Below are 19161 nucleotides of genomic sequence, written 5' to 3' on the forward strand. Positions count from 1 at the left end.
ATACGGTACACAAAGCTTCTAATAGCAATCCTGAGCAGCACGATCTCACTTCCACCCAATCCTCCTACAACTGTACCGGCAGATCACGAGGCGTAGCCAGCATCATGACAAGCAGCGCCGCCCTCACGAAGAGACCATATCGCATCTGTCTGAAGTAAGCGGCCCTCTTGGTATCCGTGTCCACCTCCGGGCTGAGCTCGGTAGTCCTAGGCAGCGGGTGGAGCACGATCATGTCCCTCTTGGCCTTTGCCAGGAGGGCATTGTCGACGCGGAAGTGGTCCTTGACAAGCTCAAACTCCTCGGGGCGCTCGAAGCGCTCCTTCTGGGTACGCATGACGTAGAGGACGTCCGTCTCCGCAATGACGTCGTTGATGTTGCTCGTGGCGAAGAGCTGTACCCCGCGCTTAGCCAGATCGCGGCGAAGCGACTCGGGGAACTCGAGGCCGGGGGGCGAGACGAGGTTGAGCCTGCACTGGTAGAGGGAGAGGATGTGCGCCAAGCTGTGGCATGTTCGCCCGTTCTTGAGGTCGCCAAGGAAGGTGACTGTCAGGCCCGAGATGGTACCAATCTCCTCACGGATGGACCAGGCGTCCAGCAAGGCCTGCGTGGGGTGCTCACCAATGCCGTCACCGCAGTTGACGACGGGGACGGGTGAGAAGCGAGCGGCCTCCTGCGCCGAGCCTACTGCAGGATGGCGAAGGGCAACCGCGTCGGCGTACGAGCCGACGGTCTGGATCGTGTCGCTGAGCGACTCGCCCTTCTGCACGCTGGAGTGCTTCGTGTTGATCGGGAGTACCTTGGCACCAAGGCGCTGAGCAGCCGCTTCGAACGAGGCGGAGGTGCGCGTCGACTCCTCGTAGAACAGGGTGCAGAGGACACGGCCCTTGAGGATGTCTAGAACGCCCTCGCGCTCGATTGCCAGTCGGATTTCTGAAGCGACGGAGAAGAGCGCGTGCAGGTCGTCACGGTTGAATTGCTTGACGCTGAGGATGTGTCGACGCGAGAAGGTTGGGTGGCCGATCAGAGAGCGGATCGAGGGCAGAGAGACATCGCCTGCTGATGCTACGGGGGCAGAAGAGGGCAGAGGCGTAATGGCGCCCAAGCTGGACGACTCCTGTGCGACGAGGCTGGGCGACTTGAGCTTGGCGAGGTGGCCAGATGGAGGCGACATGACACCAGCCGGGGTCGAGGGGGCGTCGACACCGCTAGCCACGTCCGAGGCGAACGACAGGCGACGGCCCGTCGACCTGGCCGCAGGCTTGATGGCGCCGCCAACCAGGCCGGAGACGTTGCTGCCCATGGTACCGTTGGAGAAGGACTCGCCGTCGATGACGACCGTACGGCCTCGCAGATTGACACGGTGCACCGAGCCAGTAGCTGCTTGCGACTCGAGCGGGCTCCAGTACTCGCGCTTGATGAAGGGCACGGTACGGTCAACCTCAACCTCGACCTGCGTCTCAGGCTGATCAGTGATGCCAAAGACCTCACGAGGCTTGTCGTGGAGCTTCTCGAGAATGTCGTCAAGCGAGAGGCGTCCCTGGCCGACAGCGCCGAGGAGCAGGCTGAGGGTCTCCGAGATACCTGATTGGGCAGAGGCGGTGTGGCCGAGCTCCTTTGCGAGCTGATAGGGCGTGCTGCCGACGGAGAACATATCGATCTCGGACAGGTTGGCCCAGAGTGCGTTCTGGTCGTCCTTTGATGGCAAGCAGGTAGCAGCGGGGAACATCTCCGACGAGAAGAAGAGCGCGTACACCGTGACATCGCATGTGACCTTGAGGCCCTTGGCCTTGCTCAGAGCGATCAGCTGAATGTCGTCGCGGTGGAAGACGTTGGTGACGTGAATGCTGCGGCTGTGCAGCGAGGCGAGGAGCAGGACAGAGGCCAAGTCCGTTCCGCGCGCGTCGGTCACAATCGACTTGTCTTCAGGCCAGTTGGCAAAGTGAGCTGCAATGGCTGCGGCTTTGCTGACGTTCTGACCCAGGCCGTTGAAGGAGATGAAGAGCGAGCGAGCACGGTCCGAGAGTTCGGCAACGGCGTCAACATTGTCGGCTGTGGCCGAGAGAGACAGAGAGACGTCGCAGTGTGCCGATCCTGTCACCTTGCCCTCGGCGATGGCGAGGCTTTGGCTGTCAGTGAGGGCCGACGAGGCGACGAGCTGCACACTGGTGAAGCCACCAGCGAGTGATGCCTTGGTCAGTTGAGCAATCTCGCGGGCGCCGCTCGTTGAGTTGGCGATGTCCTCGGCGTAGGCCTGGATGTTGATCAAGCCGGGGAAGGTGAAGGTTGAGTGGCTCGTCTTGAAGTCGATGGGCAGGATGGGGAACTGCCCTTCCCTACGACGGTGTCGGGCGAGGGCCTCGACGAAGAGCTTCGCATTCTTGACGTTGGTGATCAAAGGAATCGAGCGGTCAATCGCCAAACGACGAGCACGGTATCCCATCGAGGTGAAGGATGCCGGGCGACGGTACTTGTTCTTCGACGGGAGCGAGATGAAGAGCGACGACAAGCCCTGTGTCAAGTGGCTGAGCAGCGAGTAGGCGGCCTTGCTGTTGTTGTCATCAGCGCCGGGCAGGTCGTCCTCAGGCAGGGCCTCGAGGTGGATGACGGGAATGCCCTGCTCCGAGTAGAAGTCGGCGGACCCAGACGAACCGTACAGCGTGAAGCCCAGGGCGTGGAGCGTGCGAACGGCAGGCAGAAGCTCCTGCTTCTCGCTGAAGCTACCAATGGACAGCAGCACGTTCTTCGTCGGCAGCTTGATGCCACTGGCCAGCATTCCCTTGAGGTACGCCTCATACTTGTCGCGACCAAAGCAGGCCACCTCACCAGTCGAGGCCATCTCGACGCCGAGGATAGGGTCGGCACCAGCGAGTCGGCTGAAGGAGAACTGCGGAACCTTGACACCGACATAGTCGCGAGGCAAGTTGAGCTTCGGGTAGGGCACGATCGGCAGGTCAAGCATGACGCGCGTCGCCATCTCAATGGCGTCGACGTTGGTCACCTTGGAGACGAAGGGGAAAGAACGAGCAGCGCGCACATTGCACTCGATGACCTTGATGTCGTTGTTCTTGGCGATGAACTGGATGTTGAAGGGGCCAGTGACGTGCAGGCTGGCTGCAATCTTGCTCGTAGCCACCTCGATGCGACGGACCGTCTCAGGGTCCAGATCTTGAGGCGGGAGAATGAGCGTAGCGTCACCCGAATGGACACCGGCGTTCTCTACGTGCTCCGAGATGTAGTGCATGACCATCTTGCCGTCCTTGGCGACGGCGTCCATCTCAATCTCCTTGGCGCCCTCGAGGTACTTGGTGATGACAACGGGGTGGTCGCGGTTGACGGCCGTAGCTTGCGACAAGTAGGATTGAAGGTCCTCGGGCGAGTACACGACGTTCATCGCAGCTCCACTCAGGACGTACGAGGGTCGAACGAGGACAGGGTAGCCAAAGCGGGCGCAGGCTTCCTTTGCCTCATCGAAGCTGGTCAACTCCTTCCACATGGGCTGATCAACACCGATCTTGTCAAGCATGCGCGAGAACTTGTAGCGGTTCTCTGCCATGTCGATCATCTCGGGAGAGGTGCCGTACACCTTGACACCCTGACGATACAAAGGCAGTGCGATGTTGTTGGGCGTCTGACCACCCATGGAGATGATGACACCTGCTGACTTCTCGACGTCGTAGATGTCCAGGACAGTCTCGAGAGAGATGTTCTCGAAGTAGAGACGGTCAGCCTCGTCGTAATCGGTCGAGACGGTCTCCGGGTTGTAGTTGACCATGACGGTCTTGAAGCCAGCTGCGCGGAGCGTGCGAATGGCCCTGACGGCACACCAGTCAAACTCGACCGACGAACCAATGCGGTAGACACCGGATCCCAGGACCATCACACCCTGGTCGGCGAAGTTGACGTCGTGCTCGCTGCCATTGTACGTCGTGTAGAGGTAGTTGGTGAAGGCAGGGAACTCGGCGGCGACTGTGTCGATCTGCTTGGTGAAGGGCATGATGCTGTTCTCTACTCGCAGACGGCGGACGGCGAGCTCGGTGCTGCCCAGAACCTTGGCAAGACGAGCGTCGCTGATACCAAGCTGCTTTGCTTGACGGAGATGGCCAACGGAGAGAGTGGCTGCGTTGTACTGCGAGAAAGCCTGTTCTGCCATGACGATGTTGTTGAGCTTGCGCAAGAACCATCGGTCGATGAAAGAGAGCTCGTGGATGCGGTCGACGGACATGCCCTTGGCCAATGCGTTGCCGACAGCGAAGAGGCGCTTGTCGGTGGGGGTCGTGAGCTCGGTGTCGATCTCTGCATCGTCGCTTGGGCCGTAGCTATTCTTGCCGAAGCCGTCGAATTGAGGGTCAATGGCACGGATGGCCTTCTGGATCGTCTCCTCAAAGGTTCGACCGATTGACATGACCTCGCCTACACTCTTCATGCTCGAACCCAACTTGCTCGAGACTCGGACGAATTTACGCAGATCCCAACGGGGGATCTTGACGACGCAGTAGTCGAGCGAAGGCTCGAAGCAGGCCGACGTCTTGAGCGTGACCGAGTTGCGAATCTCGTTGAGAGGGATGCCGAGACCAAGCTTGGCAGCAATGAATGCCAAGGGGTAGCCAGTCGCCTTGGAAGCCAGGGCGGACGATCGCGACAAACGAGCGTTGACTTCGATGATGCAGTACTCACGAGTGTGAGGGTTGAGGGCGTACTGGATATTGCACTCTCCCACTACACCGAGGTGTCGAATGACATTGACGGCAGTGGTACGCAGCATGTTGAAGTCGTGGTCGTCGAGCGTTTGCGAAGGCGCGACGACGATCGAGTCACCGGTGTGGACACCCAGAGGGTCGAAGTTCTCCATGTTGCACACGGTGATGCAGTTGTCGCGACCGTCACGGACGACTTCGTACTCGACCTCCTTCCAGCCTCGCATAGACCTCTCGACGAGGACCTGCGGACTGTTAGCAAAGGCCTGGTTGCACAGCTTGCGCAGGTCGTCCTCATTGTAGGCAAAGCCGGAGCCAAGACCACCCAGAGCAAAAGCAGCTCGGACAATGACGGGGAAACCGATATCGCGGGCGGCAGCCAGGGCCTCCTCCCAGGTGACGGCGGAGGCGCTCGGTGCACACTTCTCACCGATCTCTGCCATCGCATTGGCAAAGAGCTCACGGTCCTCGGTCGTGATGATGGTGTCGATGGGCGTACCGAGGATCTTGACGCCCTCCTTGATGAGCTCGTCCTTGATCTTGATACCGACGTTGAGGGCCGTCTGACCACCGAAGGTCACGTAGATGCCATCTGGTCGCTCGTGGCGGACGACATCCATGACAAAGTCTGGCGTGACGGGCAGGAAGTAGACCTTGTCTGCAAGACCAGACGACGTCTGAATGGTAGCGATATTGGGGTTGATAAGGACGGTGTAGATGCCCTCTTCCTTCAGAGCCTTGATGGCCTGCGAGCCCGAATAGTCGAATTCACCAGCCTGACCGATGGAGAGACCACCAGAACCAAGAACGAGGACCTTGCGCACGTTGACGCGAGGATATTTGGCGGCGTTGTCGGCTGCGAGACCACCAACCCACTTGACAGGGGGCAGAGGGGTAGCGACAGGGCCCGTGAGCTGAGCCTTGACGGTAGAGCAGTCGACGACGGAGCGAATGAAAACATCGAAGAGGTATTCTGTGTCGCGAGGCCCCGGTGTGGACTCGGGATGGAATTGGACGGAAAACCAGGGGCCAAGCTCGGAATAGACACCCTCGTTGGACGAGTCGTTGGCGTTGTAGAAGAGCTCCTTCCAGCCGTTGGGCAAGCTGCTGGCGTCGACCTCGAAACCATGGTTCTGAGACGTCTGCGAGCATCGACCAGAGATGACGTCGACGCATGGGATGTTGTGCCCACGGTTACCGAAGAGCATCTTCTTGGTCTTGGCGCCGGCTGCGAGGGAAAGGAGCTGGTGACCAAGACAGATACCAAAGATGGGCAGAGCCTGCGAGCCTTGGAGAGCGAGGGCCTTGCGCAGGTTTGCAATGGTGGGGCCGCACGACGTCGGGTCACCGGGACCGTTGGAGATGAAGAGACCATCAAAGGGTTCAGACTCGACGGCCGGGTTGAGGAAGTCGTGGTCCCAAGGGACGACCTTGAGCTCGACCCCTCGGCTGGTGAAGCAGCGGATCTGGTTGTACTTCATGCCCACGTCGAGGGCCAAGATGCGAATGGGTCGGCCCGAGGGGTGAAGGAGGGGAGGAGCGCCGATGCGAGAGAAGCCTCCCGCAGCAGTGTTGGCAGGAGTGTAGAGCTGGGGCTTCTTGCTCGAGACGAGGGCGACGAGGTTGACTGTGTTGGGGTCGGCGAAGGGCACGTCGACAAAGGAGGACTTCCAGTCGGCCTCAGCATCGGCGCTATCACGCACGGGCGCGTCGGCGCGCTTGGCGAGGAGCTTGCCCAACATGCTTCCCTCATTGCGGATTCGCTTGACGAGGGATCGAGTGTCGACGCCATAGATGGCTGGGACGCCGTTCTCCTTGAGCCAGTCTCCAAGGGAGCTCGAAGCGAGCCAGTGGCTGTACTCTTCGCTGTACGATGCAACAACGAGACCGGCGACGTGGATGCGCGAAGACTCAAAAGGCGATGCAAGGAGGGCATTGAGCGACTTGGTGGCCTCCTCGCGAGAGGGCACACCGTAGTTGCCGATGAGCGGGAAGGTGAGGACCAGGATCTGCCCTTCGTACGAAGGGTCAGTCAGAGACTCGACGTATCCGACCATACCTGCAGAGCGAAGGTACGACGAACAGGTGAGCACGAGGACGAAGTCCCGTGTCGCAGCTCTGGCGCAAGCTTACCAGTCTGGAAGACGCATTCTCCGCTGATGCTCTTGCCCTCAGCTCCGAAGCTCATACCACGGTACGAGGTGCCGTCAGCGAGCTCGAGAACCATCTCGCCGTCGACTTTGCCCGAGAGAGGCGCGCTCGTGGCCGGTGCAGAGGGTGACGGGAGCCTCGAGGCCGTACCAGTACGAGACATGGCCGATGACGTGGGCTGTGTCGTGGGTTGCGAGGCTGTGGCCATCTTGACGGCGCGATGTGAGGAAACAGTAGCAGAATCAAGAGGAGGCTGAGTGGATTAGTGGGGCGCACTTGGCGCGATAGCCCTTATTGGCTGCGTTCTGGGCAGGAAGGAGTGTGAGGTGGTGCGGGAGGGGGGAAGGGGGATGGGACTGGGAGAAGGCGGAGGGACTGGGTAGGGTACGTGCGTGCGTGTATGCTATATTCCAAGTGCAGAGTAGGAAGCTGTGAGGCTTGAGCTTTCCTTTCTCTCCACGAGGATATCGTGGAGAAGGAGAAGAAGGGAAGGAAGGAAGCGGGCGCTGCACTCCCACTCACTTTACTCTCCTCGTTGCTCGACCACGTCTCTAAATCCGAGTGAAAAACGCGCGGAGAGCTGAGCAGACGCCGCCAGTGAAGCGCGAATCGATTATGTAAGCGCCCGTCGAGTTGCAACAGAATTTTGGACGCTCTCGAGGGCGGACGAGGACAATCAGGCGAGCAACGTCGAATTGTTGGTGCCCATCCGTCCGCATCATCAATCGATCGATCGTACAGGGGTCATCACGCCAATCACGACGATGGCGAGAGATTTCAGACCAAAAGACAAGAAGCAAGGCGGTGGAACGAAAGACAAGGCGTCCAGGCCTCAGGCTAACGGCCATGCGCAACAGCAGCCTCGCGACTTTAGACCAAAAGCTGCGAAGCCCAGCGGTCAACAGACTCGTTTCGGCGACGACGAGGAGCGTAGCAGCAGCAGCGCAATTGCTAGTGGAGAGGTAGCCCCGAGCGCACACTCAAGTGATGGAGACGATGGCGAAGAGGGAACAGAAGAGGAGCTGCGTGAAGCAATCGCAGCTCTAGGAGGGGAAGAGGGAGATTTGGATCTCATTTCGTCAAAGGCTCTCAAGGCCACTAAGGGCAAAGGAAAGCAGGACGATGGCAGTGAGGTGAGCACACTTTGATGAGACTAGAGACTGGCTGTAGCTGACCATCGTCATCATCTGCCACCCGCAGGCTGGCCTTGGCGATGAGCTCAAGGCGTTCATGAAGGGCCTCAACCTTCCCACCGACGTCGTACCCCAGCCCGCTCCTGGCCCATCAAAGAGCCCTGCGAAGGAGGTCGGTGGCCCCGCGAAGAAGATGGATGATGATGCTGCTGCTGCTCTCCAGGAGCCCACACCGACGGACGCTGCTCGCGCCTCGCGAGCAGCAGATAAGGAGAGAACAAAGCAGGAGAAGAAGGAGGAGCGCCGCAGAATGGCAGAGGCGCAAAAGGCAGCAGCAGATGAGAACAAGCGCAAGGCATCCAAGGTCGAGGAAATCGCAAAAAAGGCAAAGGAGACGGCAGCAAAGAAGAAGGTTGAACAGAAGAGCAATGCTGTGGTCGAGGCAGCCAAGGCCTCTAGCAAGCCGACTGTCAAGGAGGCAACCTCGCAGCTTCTCATCACGCCAGCTCCTCAATGGATGGGCACCGACGTTGAGGCTCTTGGGCCTTCCTCGTCTTCAGCATCGTCTTCGGCCCTGTCACACGACAGGGTCGTTTCTCTACTCGCCGAAGGCAATGCCGTACTCAGCGCCGAGAACGCCACGTATCACTCACTCCTCAACTCCGGGTCTCACAGCATGACGGCTGCTCTCGGCGGCCTCACGCCCAGCGATGCTAAGTTCATCTCGTCCCTCCTCGGCGATACATCCTCTATTTCTGGCAGCGCTGGAGGCGGTGGTACACTTTCGGATCGAATCGCCGCTCATGCCTTGCTACTGGGCTCATCGGCGCTTCACAATTTGCGCTCGCTCGATGCCCTTGTCACCATGGCAGGCAAGAAGAGCCGAGAGGAGAGCGGTCGCGCTACACGCGCTCTGGCAGACTGGTTTGCGGGTGCGGGGCTGGGTAGCTCAGGACGCAAGCTGCGCTACTTCCGCGACCAGCCCGAGCTCGCTGCCACAGCTGCGGCGCCCAGCTCGCGTGGAAAGCAGCAACGTCTCTGTCTCTTTGCCTTCGAGGACCGTCTCAAGAAGACGTATTTCTCCTTCCTACAGACCCTTGAGAACCAGTCGCACGACCCGCTGCCATTCGTGCGTCAGCAGGCCGTCAGCCAGACATTCATTCTTTTGCGCGAGAAAAGCGAGCAGGAGCAGAATTTGATGAGACTGCTGGTCAACAAGTTGGGCGATGGAGAGAAGTCAGTGGCGAGCAAGGCCACGAACAATCTCCTGGAGCTTCTCAACGTTCATCCGAACATGAAGGCCATTGTCACTCGCGAGGTGGGCGAACTCATCCGCAAGCCCACTCGATCGTCCACACGCGCAGACAAGGAGACAACAAAGAAGCACCACAACCACGCCAAGTACTACGGTGTGCTAGCGCTCAACCAAATCATGCTCACTCGGCAGGACACAGAGGTGGCCAACAGCCTCATTCAGCTCTACTTTGAGCTCTTTGAGGAGGCACTCAATGACGAGGCGGCACGACCAGATGCTGACAAGGCGGATGGCGAGGAAGGGGACCAGGCCAGCGGCAAGAAGAAGAAGGATCGTTGGCGTGACAAGAAAGGAAAGAAGGGCGGCAAAGGCAACAACAGTCAGAATCCGGACCACGCTGCTGCTGCTGTGGCCGAGACCGAAGGCAAGATGATGGCAGCCATCCTTACAGGTGTCCGTCGAGCCTTTCCCTTTGCCCAGCTGGAGACGAACGTCTTCGACAAGCATCTGGACACCCTCTTCCGCATCACCCACTCCTCCTCCTTCAACATTGCTGTGCAAGCACTCCAGCTCATCTACGTCGTTGCCACCTCTTCTTCTACCTCCTCCACGAGCCTTAGTGATCGATTCCACTCAAGCCTATACTCCTCCATGCTCGACCCGAGGCTTGCCCAGACGAGCAAGACGGCCATGTACCTCAATCTATGCTTCAAGGCTATGCGGGACGACGTGGATGAGGATCGCCGAGCGGCAGAGGTTAAGCGCCTCGTGCAGGTCTTGGCGCACATGGACGTCGAGTTCGTGTGCGGTGCACTGTTCCTCATTGGAGAGCTGATACGTGCTCAGCCGCGCCTGAGGGGCATGCTTACGGATCCGGAGGATGACGACGAGGAGGTGGTCCGCGACCAGCCTGAGGACGCCGAGGACGACGAAGAGGCAGACCATTCCAAGTCACAAACAGCATCGGCGCGCCCAGCCACAGCTTACGATCCTCGCAAGCGCGACCCCCGTTTCGCACGTGCGCGCCCTACCTGCCTCTGGGAAGTGCGTCCCCTCCTGTCGCATCACCATCCCACTGTCAGACTCCTCACCACGCAACTCATCCAAGGCCAAACCCTCACTACCACTCCCGACTTGACCCTCTACTCTTTGTCCCACTTCCTCGACCGTTTCGTCTACCGAAACGCGAAGAAGGCTGGCTCTGGCGCTCAAAAGGGTGCTTCAGGCATGCAACCCGCAATCGCTGCGGCTGGATCTGGGGAGGACGGTGTGAGGAAGGTGAAGGGCTGGAGCGGTGTCGGGGCTGCGGATGAAGTGAACACGGAGAAGTTCAGAAAGAAGAAGGCCGAGGATGTGCCTGTGGATTCGCTGTTCTTCCATCACTTCTTCAACTTGAAGGAGAAGAGAGACGCGGCGCAGGGAAAGAAGAAGGGCAAGGGGCGTGGAGATGAGATGGACAGCGATGGCGGCGAGGCCGGGGACGAGGACGTCGACGACGACGAAGTCAGCAGCGACGCGGGCAGTGCGATCAACATGCTGGACGATGAAGAGGCGGAGGACGAAGATGTGGCAAGCGACGCTGATTCGGATGCTTCAGACGACTCGGAGGAGCGCGAGATCTGGGCAGCGATGAAGCGTACTATGCCGGCAGAGGACGGAGATGCGGAGCTCATGGACGACAGTGGAGATGAGGATGAGGATGACGAGGATCTTGCGGAGCTGGACTACACCGACAGCGAGGAGGAGGCAGAAGAGGGCGAGGAAGCAGACGCTGGCAAAGCTGGCAAGGAGGACGATGTCTCGTCCGACGAGGAGGGCATGTTCGACGAGGATGAGGACGACTTGCTTCCCTTCGCCGATTTCGAGGACGGGGAAGACAGTAGCGGCGAGGACGAAGGCGCTGCGGCGACAACAACAAACGTTGCAGGCAAGAAGAGAGGCCGCGACGATGGCGAAGACGAAGAGAGCAAGCCCAAGTCGAAGAGCCAGCAACGCCGCGCCGAGCGCAAGAAGCGCAAGGCTATGCCGACTTTCGCTAGTGCAGAGGATTATGCGCACTTGCTTGGGGGAGGAGACGATGAGGAGTAGAATGTCTGAACTTTGTCATGTCCTTTCGAAGGCAATCCCGTGTTGGTCCTCTATGTTGGTCCTCTATGATTGATCAGACTAGGCTTGATGATGAGTGATCAAGTGTGCATCTCTCCCGCCTGCACGAGTGGAAGTCAGCCAACCTCCGAAAACCAACACTTGCGCTCTTGCCGAGCTCAGACCAACCAAGTCGACTCTCGAGTCGACGCATCGATGCACGCTTGGACCCTCGCTTTCGCCTTCGCTTCCTCCTGCGCTCGAGCAGGGAAAAAGGAGGTTGATCCACCTGACACCATCTCGTCTCCTCTTGACCCCCTATCCTCTTTCCTCACCGCATCGTTGCTCGAAGACTTGACGCCTTCGATACCCTTTCTCAGCTGGCCTGAGGACAGAAAGACGACGGTTCCCACCCCTAGCACTCTGACGCTCCTTCTACCTCGGTTTCCCGCCCCTCATCCTCGCCTCGGTGCCTGAAGCTGGCTTCAGACTGGCCGTCGTTCATTCAATCTCTCCATCATCTCCTCCGTACCTTGCCCTCATCCCTCTCCTTCCCGTCAACATGTTCGGCATAACAGTCTCCTTCGTCGTTCTCTGCCTCGCCCTCTCAGGACACGCCCAGCCCATCAACGTCAAAGAGACGCTGCCGCACCATGCCCCTTTCCAAACGGCGACGACGCACCTCTCCTCTTACCTGCTCCTCACAGGCGGCTACTCCGGGGATCTTTCAGTCCTGTCCATCGATTCCACCACAGGCAACCTCACCAACCTCACCTCGACCCGTCAAGCGGGTGCGGGACCCTCATGGGCAAGCTGGAATCCCAGCGATGTCAGCAAGCTCTACGTTGTCAATGACAATGCGGGCGCAAATGCCACGAATCTACATCGATTCACCTGGGATGGGGCAAAGCTGAGGGACGTCGAGCCTGGAAGGTCAGAGCTCGAAGGGACGGTTCATACTCGCTACTCTCGTCGTAAGAGCGCAGCCAGTTGTCTTCTCTCAGCAGGCTATGGAGCCAAAGCGGTTAGCAGCCAGGCACTAGACCAACAGCAGAGCCTGCGAAATGCAAAGACGAGCGCAGGCGTGACGTACAAGTACAGCTTCTCAGGCAAAGGACCGAACACGGCACGACAGGACCAGTCTCGCCCACATGAGATCATCGATTCGCCTGATGGAAAGTTCGTCTACGTTCCCGACTTGGGAGCTGATCGCGTGCACGTCTTCCGATATGCCAATAGCACCACGAGCGATGCTGTTGGGCAGAATGGAAAGCAAGATGGCAGTCAATGTGCGCTCGAGGCTTTGGCGCCGATCAAGACAGCCGCGGGCGATGGCCCCAGGCATATGGCCTTCTTCACTGCGACGGATCAGACGGGGTCACGCAACTCAAACGCGAAGCGTGGTGGTCGCGCACCATTGTCGCTTCATCCCATGGGCACCACGGCCGCCGCCGCGGCTGCAAACAAGACGTACGCCTACCTCGTCACCGAGCTCGGCGGCACCATTCGCAGCTTCACCTACAACTCCACGACCGGTCAGCTTTCCCTCATCGGTCTCGCCCAGACGACCCGCACGGGCATTCAGGGCAACAGCACCGAGCTCGCAAATGTCGCTCCCTCTGAGCCCATGATCTCCCCAGACGGGCGCTTCGTCTATGTAGCCAACCGCCACCTGCCCCATGCTGCCAAACAGAGCAGCCGTGCCGCTACAGGCCGCGGAGGGCAAGACGACAGCATCGCCCTCTTCTCTCGCAATCTGACTACCGGGCTTCTCACTGGCCCTCTTGCCCAGTACTCGAGCGGCGGCCGCAACCCGCGTCACGCCTCGCTGCACAGCGATGGCAAGTGGATCGCAGTGGCCAATCAGGGGGACGACGATGGTACAGGTGCCAGTCTGGCTGTTTTGCGCGTCAATGTCACGAGTGGAGCGCTCGAGGAGGTGCAAAGGTGGGATAATATCACCTCGCCTGCTTTTGCCGGGTGGTGGGGTTCATCCTGAGTGCGGCGTCAGCCCGGGACTTTCTGCTGCTCTTACACTCTCCGTCATTCAAGCCGAAATGTGATGGTAGTATTACAAGCTTTGACCTCGCCCCAAAGTAGCACGAAAGCCGCACGCACGAATGAAAGGGCGATTCCAGCGTAGGGCAGAAAGCCTTTCTGGGCCGTTGCCTCGACGGCTCGCTAGACGGAGCTTGCCCCTTGAGCTGGTCTCCACCTCGACCCTCTGTATTGACAAACTCGCCCAGTGAGACTTACTTTGCTGTGATCGCATTGACGAGCCTGTGACAGACCAGCGATTAGTGGTCAGCTCCTATTTCCCCCATGCAAACGCGCTCGCGCGTACTCACCAATCCATTCCCTCATCCAGTCCCTCTCCCTTTGTTGCCACACTCTTGACGATCGTCCATTCCCTATCCTTCAGCTTGGTCAGACCGAGCTTTTCTGTGATCTCCGCTGCGCTTGCTGCTCCCTGGATATCTTGCTTGTTGGCAAAGATGAGTAACTTTGCCCCTTTGAGCTCGTCTTCGCCGAGGAGGGAGTGGAGTTCTGATTTTGAGAGGGACAGACGAGCGTGGTCTGATGAGTCGATTACGTAGATGACCGCTGGAGAGGAAAGGAGGGAGGAGAAGGAGTTGGTGAGCAGACATGTCGATGAATGCCCAGTCTGCGGGCTCTTTTGGCGCTCACCCTTGGTTCCCCCATAATAACACCTCCAGTACGGCCTGATGCTCGTCTGACCACCCAGATCCCACACTTGAAACTTCACATTCTTGTACTGCAGGGTCTCCACATTGAAGCCAATCGTAGGAATGGTCGAGACCACATCGCCGATCTGTAAGCGGTAGAGGATCGTCGTCTTGCCTGCCGAATCGAGTCCTAGCATGAGGATGCGCACGTCCTCTTCGCGTGACCAGAAAGCTAGTCTGCCCAGTAGGGACGAGAAGGTAAGGCCCATGTTTGCAGAGACGAAAAGAGAGAAAGCGAAAGGGGTCGGGGACGGAGAAGGAATGGGACGTGGATTGGATCTATGTAGAAGAGGAGGATGTCGGAAGAGATGGACCACAACGTTGGAAGGCTGCGCTGTCGAAACTGCCGTCGCTGGCGGGTCCACGACCCTAGACGAGGTGATAGAGATGCCCCTGCGGTTGCCTACGAACGAGCAGCGTCTTGTACGTCTGCCTATGAGGTATCGCGATGTGGCAGCGTCTCAGGAGTGGACGATGGTGTTGGGTGAATGAACGGAGAGAAGCGCACTGACTGCCATCTCCCCTAGTCCCGTTGCCTGGCCCGCCTCGACTCGCTCTCCCCGCAACGCGTGGCAGGGACAGACGGATGGAAGTGAGGGAGTGAAGGCGTGGCTGCTAACTTGATTCGAGAGCCACGGCGAGCTGAAGCCGTTTCCTTGCTACAGAACATCTCGACGCCAAGGTGAAAATTGGCCGAGGAGCATCACGAAGGCCAGGTGGAGGCTTGTGGCTTAACGAGAAATGGATGCACGATTTGTTTGGACAGGCGAGTGGTGGTCGCATCGCCGGCTTCATGGCGATCAGCGATTCATACCACGATGGGCGACAAGACAGCAGGGCCCGCGTTGACAGGCTTAACGAATGGCTCTGCCGCCCACATACGAGCATTTTGGCGCACGTCCCGCCCTCACGCACACCCAGTCTGTGAGACCGTGGCGTCGACTCGACCAATCTGCAAGCTCGAACTCTCCGGCCAGCTTGCGAGCTCTATCCATCATCATTGCCTTCGCCTGATCCACGACGACAGGCTCCCCCTGCCAGGTCACCATATGTGAAGATAGGAAATGTCACGAAGTTGCTCCTCCCAGCCGTCCAGCCGTTCGCGCGTCGACGTATGCGCGTCGCCGAGGCTCGCTCACTCATCACTCATCCTTGATCGTCAATCCACCTTCGCCCATCATCTTTCCTCGCAGGACGTCCGACCACTCATTGCGACTCAGTCGAAGGTCTATTCTGAGGCCCAGGCTGCGTCCGAGTTTGCCGCAATACGAGGCGAGCGGCCTAGCTGGTCGATGCAATCATCTCCTCGTTGCGGAAGGACGATTGACCATTTCTTGTGCTGCCAACGTCGGTGGTCCGTCGCGACTTTGCGTGGAGTTGCAGTTTAGCGGACCTGGACCGACGTGCTCCCGACCTCGGTCACGGCTGCCCGGCCTGCTGCCTGCGTGCTCCTTGGGTCGACATATTGCTCCGCCCGCTGCTCATCGATGCAGCCATTCTCTGTCAACGCCTCGTTTCATCTCGTGTCTCACTCCTTAGTCCATCTGGATCGCCTTGCTCCATCTCTCCTGGTTAGACATGCTGGCCTCTCGCCTCGATTGGATCATCCTGGGTGATTGACACCAGCCAACCATCATCTCCCCTCTCTCTCTTCAACACAACACTCACTTCTTAACTCCTCTTCATCAAAGTCACGCGACACGTTCTCACCGCACGCCGAGTAAAGGCTCACCCTCATCTTTGTCGCCTCGCCTCCTTGTCTTGCTAGCAAAGAGGGCATTTTACAGCCATGCAACACCTGCGCATCGCCGCCTTTTGCCTCATCGTCGCGGCCGCGCTCATCGCCTTGCCCAACGCAGTCGCAGCAACTCACGATGACCTTCGCCGCGGGATTCGCATACCACCAGCTCGCAGGCAAGCCTCTGGCTCCTCTTCGCCATCGTCATCATCAAGCGCCTCCTCGGCGGTGGCCACTGCAGGCGTAGGCGATGCTCAAAATGTAACCGGCGCGGCCTCTGGGGGCAGCAAGTCTACCTCCTCCTACATCAACTGGCAGCTCCCCGACACATTTGTACAATGCCAGCCGGCCTTGATCTCCTTCTCTGCCGTCTTCGGCGCCAAAGACGAAGATGCTCTGGGAGGTACACTGAAGAAGGCCATATCCAATACGTGGATCAATCTGCGCATCCGCCCCACTACGGGGAACGAGGAGGGGATTAGTGAAGACTTGTCTAGCAATGCAACATCGTGGTCATGGGCAGCTGTCAATTTTCCCGAGGGTACCAACTTCGAAGTGCTGATCAGTGCTCTCACCAACATAACTCTTGGCAACACCACGTCCTCGTCCAAGGGCTCTTCCAACTCAAAGGACAAGAAGACCAACAACCTCGCAGTCTCCAATGCCAAAGACGACATTTCTCCAGTGGTCATCGCGCGCGCCTTTGCTCGCTCGATTGTAGTCGCCAGCCCAACAAATGATTCCACATGTCTGGGCACTACGACAGCCAGCAACGGTACCGACGCGAGCACGTTCGGCGGAAGCCATAGCGGCTCTCTTGCTGGACCAGCTGGTGGAGCTCGGGGCGATGCTAGTGGTGGGAGCCGCAAAAAGAACGGCGATCGTACCGTCATCATCGTCGCCGCCTTCCTTGGCGGGCTCGGCGGCCTCTTCATTGCGCTGGTCGGCGCACTGGCCTGGCACAAGCGCAAAGACCAAAGGAGGCTGCGAGGAGTAGCAGAGGCAGGGCAAGGAGGATACTCGCATGCCATCCAGATGGCGAGGAGGTCCGGCGCCTTTGCCACAGACAACTCTTTGCCGCGTCCCATGTCTCAAGGCAGCGGCCTCGCAGGCGCAGCGGGCAACACGGGAGGCAGGGGAGGCGCCCGCTCCTCGGCCGTCCCTCTCTGGGACGGAGGCTATCGTGACGGGCCCTCTGCTGGCTGGGGTTATATGGCCAGCCTGGTCCCCGGTCTGGCACCTCAGGCCCCACCAGCCTTTACCTCTCCCAATTCAAGTCCCGTTGATGGCACCTTCGCTGCACTTCGGGGAAGGAGAGGAGGGCGTAATCGTCTGTTGGCGACGAATCGTCGTCAGGAGGAAGGGGAGGAGGATTTGCCCAGCTATGGGAAGAGTGAGGCCGAGGTGCGCGACTTGCCTAGTTATGAAGCTGGGTTCTTGGCCGGGCTAGCAGCATTGCAGCAACAACAGCTGAGGGGACGTGCCGGGTATGAGGCGGCACCAGGTGGGGAGCCGACGGCGTACGAAGATGCGACAGCCGCAAGTCATGGCGCCAATGCCACTGGCTTCTTGGACGAGCGCTCCGGTCTCCTAGCTACGGTGGCAGAGGAGCGGTCTTCCCTATACTCGAACGACGGTGCATCGGGCGGCAGCCTTGGTCGATCAAACAGCAATGCTACCACGAGCACGACGGGCTTCCAAGCTCCACCGCCCGCCGAGGTGGGCAGGAGCGTCACGATGAGCAACGTAGATCGACAACAGCGCGGCAGCGGTAGCAGCGGCGGGCCGCGCAGGAACGACTCTAATTCCTCAACCACCAGCGCGGGCAGTAGTACGGGTAGCGCAACGTGGAGGCTCGATGAGCGCTACTCACAGCAGCCGCGCCTCCCTCCTATCCAAACGAGCGGGCAGGCTTTCACCCATCATCGCGAGGATAGCGACAATAGCGGTGACCACACGGCCACCGCGACGGTGATGCGCAGCCCCTTTGACGACGACTCTGCAGCTCGTGGGCACAGGCACGGACACTCTGCGATCACTTTCCTCGACAATCACCACGATGATGTGAATGCGGGGACGGCTACGCCTACTGCTACGACGGCTTATGAAGCCAGAGCGATACTCGATGGCATGGGCGATGGCGATGGAAATGGAAGAGGCAGCATGGCGGCGAGGAGGCGGTCGAGGGGCGGTAGCCAATCGATATTGGGTGGGTTTACTGGGTTGAGTGATGAGTAGGAGGAAAGGGGCCAGCCTCGAGAGGCCCTTCTTCACGTGAAAGAGAGTGTTGCGGACTCTCCTGAGAGCTGATTCCCGCATCCTTTCCCGCGATCTCTGTCCCATCATCATCTGCTCCTCTTGTTGTACCTCAGCTGTCCCGTACTCTACACTGTGAAATAAGACCCTCAGCATGCCGATTGATCGCTTTGTCATGCTTTCGGCTTGTGGCTCGAACTTCTCGGGCTTTACTCAGTTTGCCGTCGCGCAGAGGATGCGCATACTCTCGAGCTGGCAGCGAGGTCAGCGACGATGATGAGGATATATTACAAGCGCGGGGCATGTGTGAGCGTGACAAGGAGGCATCGGCGAGACCAGGCAGTGATTTGGCTGTCGAGGCTTATTTTCCTAACCGGCTCTCATCTTGCCTTCTTGCCCTCCGCAGCAGCAAGAAGTGGTTCCTTCTCGACCTCGTCGACGCTTTTGCCTTGCTCCCCTGTTGCTTTCGCTTCGTCTGCGTCTGAACGGGGAATATTGGGCAGCCACTTGGTCTGGTGACGTCGATACCACGGCCATGCGGGAACGACGAGCTATGCGAGTCGGCGAGGGGAGGGGAATGAGCGGAGCGGTGAGCTGGCTGCACTACTTACGAGGCAAGGGCCAAGAACTTGCTCACAACGAAGTCAACGGCGGAGATGGCGGCAAAGATGAGCATCATGACCTGCAGTGAGGAGAAGGCGAAGCCGACGAAGAGGGCAAGGAGCTGGTAAAGTAGGAGGGACGGCGAGACGAGCAGGTGAGCCAATCCCTCTGAAAACTCATTGATTGTCTAGTGATTGCCCAGCATACACTCACTGCCCCCATGACCAAGACCTCCTGGTTGATGCGGTCGGCAAGGCGTTGCCCTTGGAAGTCCTGGGCGACGATACGATGCAGTGTGGGGTGTGAGCCCTCGGGCGGACATCCTGTCCCTCAGAGCGGCAGTCTACTCACCACCTTGCCTTCGAAATAGCCCTTGACCTGGTCGAGCATAGCTGACATGGCGATGCGATGGAGACGAGATCAAGTTGCTTGGTTGCACGCCGCTTGATGATTGAAGGCGGAGAGAAACGAGGCCAGTCCACGTCGTCGAGGGCGGCCC

At 59.1% G+C, this 19161-nt stretch overlaps 6 protein-coding genes across 6 annotated transcripts; 3 read left to right on the forward strand and 3 right to left on the reverse strand.

Annotated features, from left to right (window-relative positions):
* Positions 1-61: 61 nt before the first annotated feature.
* Positions 62-7315, reverse strand: BDZ90DRAFT_236344 (putative URA2-multifunctional pyrimidine biosynthesis protein; the record flags this gene model as incomplete). Its single annotated transcript, XM_025507294.1, has 2 exons — positions 6828-7315; positions 62-6753 (listed from the first exon to the last, which is right to left on the reverse strand). Exons 1-2 carry the CDS (start codon positions 7051-7053, stop codon positions 65-67), a joined length of 6915 nt encoding a protein of 2304 aa, XP_025365607.1. The 5' UTR covers positions 7054-7315.
* A 219-nt stretch (positions 7316-7534) lies between these two features.
* BDZ90DRAFT_229992 (CBF-domain-containing protein) lies at positions 7535-11408 on the forward strand. Its single transcript, XM_025505303.1, has 2 exons — positions 7535-7978; positions 8046-11408. The coding sequence occupies exons 1-2, from the start codon at positions 7610-7612 to the stop codon at positions 11319-11321; spliced, it is 3645 nt and encodes a 1214-aa protein (XP_025365608.1). The 5' UTR covers positions 7535-7609; the 3' UTR covers positions 11322-11408.
* A 340-nt stretch (positions 11409-11748) lies between these two features.
* On the forward strand, positions 11749-13489 carry BDZ90DRAFT_30758 (3-carboxy-cis,cis-mucoante lactonizing enzyme). Its single transcript, XM_025509479.1, has one exon. It carries the CDS (start codon positions 11881-11883, stop codon positions 13315-13317), a length of 1437 nt encoding a protein of 478 aa, XP_025365609.1. The 5' UTR covers positions 11749-11880; the 3' UTR covers positions 13318-13489.
* A 173-nt stretch (positions 13490-13662) lies between these two features.
* On the reverse strand, positions 13663-14274 carry BDZ90DRAFT_245187 (putative ARL1-ADP-ribosylation factor; the record flags this gene model as incomplete). Its single annotated transcript, XM_025507494.1, has 2 exons — positions 13663-13922; positions 14007-14274. 2 exons carry the CDS (start codon positions 14272-14274, stop codon positions 13663-13665), a joined length of 528 nt encoding a protein of 175 aa, XP_025365610.1.
* A 1580-nt stretch (positions 14275-15854) lies between these two features.
* On the forward strand, positions 15855-18041 carry BDZ90DRAFT_258044 (hypothetical protein; the record flags this gene model as incomplete). The annotated part of the gene is made up of 1 exon (XM_025508025.1): positions 15855-18041. The coding sequence occupies one exon, from the start codon at positions 15855-15857 to the stop codon at positions 18039-18041; it is 2187 nt and encodes a 728-aa protein (XP_025365611.1).
* A 398-nt stretch (positions 18042-18439) lies between these two features.
* On the reverse strand, positions 18440-19061 carry BDZ90DRAFT_277413 (SPC12-domain-containing protein; the record flags this gene model as incomplete). Its single annotated transcript, XM_025509005.1, has 4 exons — positions 18440-18610; positions 18697-18783; positions 18876-18935; positions 19014-19061. The coding sequence occupies 4 exons, from the start codon at positions 19059-19061 to the stop codon at positions 18440-18442; spliced, it is 366 nt and encodes a 121-aa protein (XP_025365612.1).
* Between the last annotated feature and the right edge of the window lie 100 nt (positions 19062-19161).

Source organism: Jaminaea rosea (genome assembly GCF_003144245.1).
Source record: "Jaminaea rosea strain MCA 5214 unplaced genomic scaffold BDZ90scaffold_1, whole genome shotgun sequence".
NCBI lineage: Eukaryota > Fungi > Basidiomycota > Exobasidiomycetes > Microstromatales > Jaminaea > Jaminaea rosea.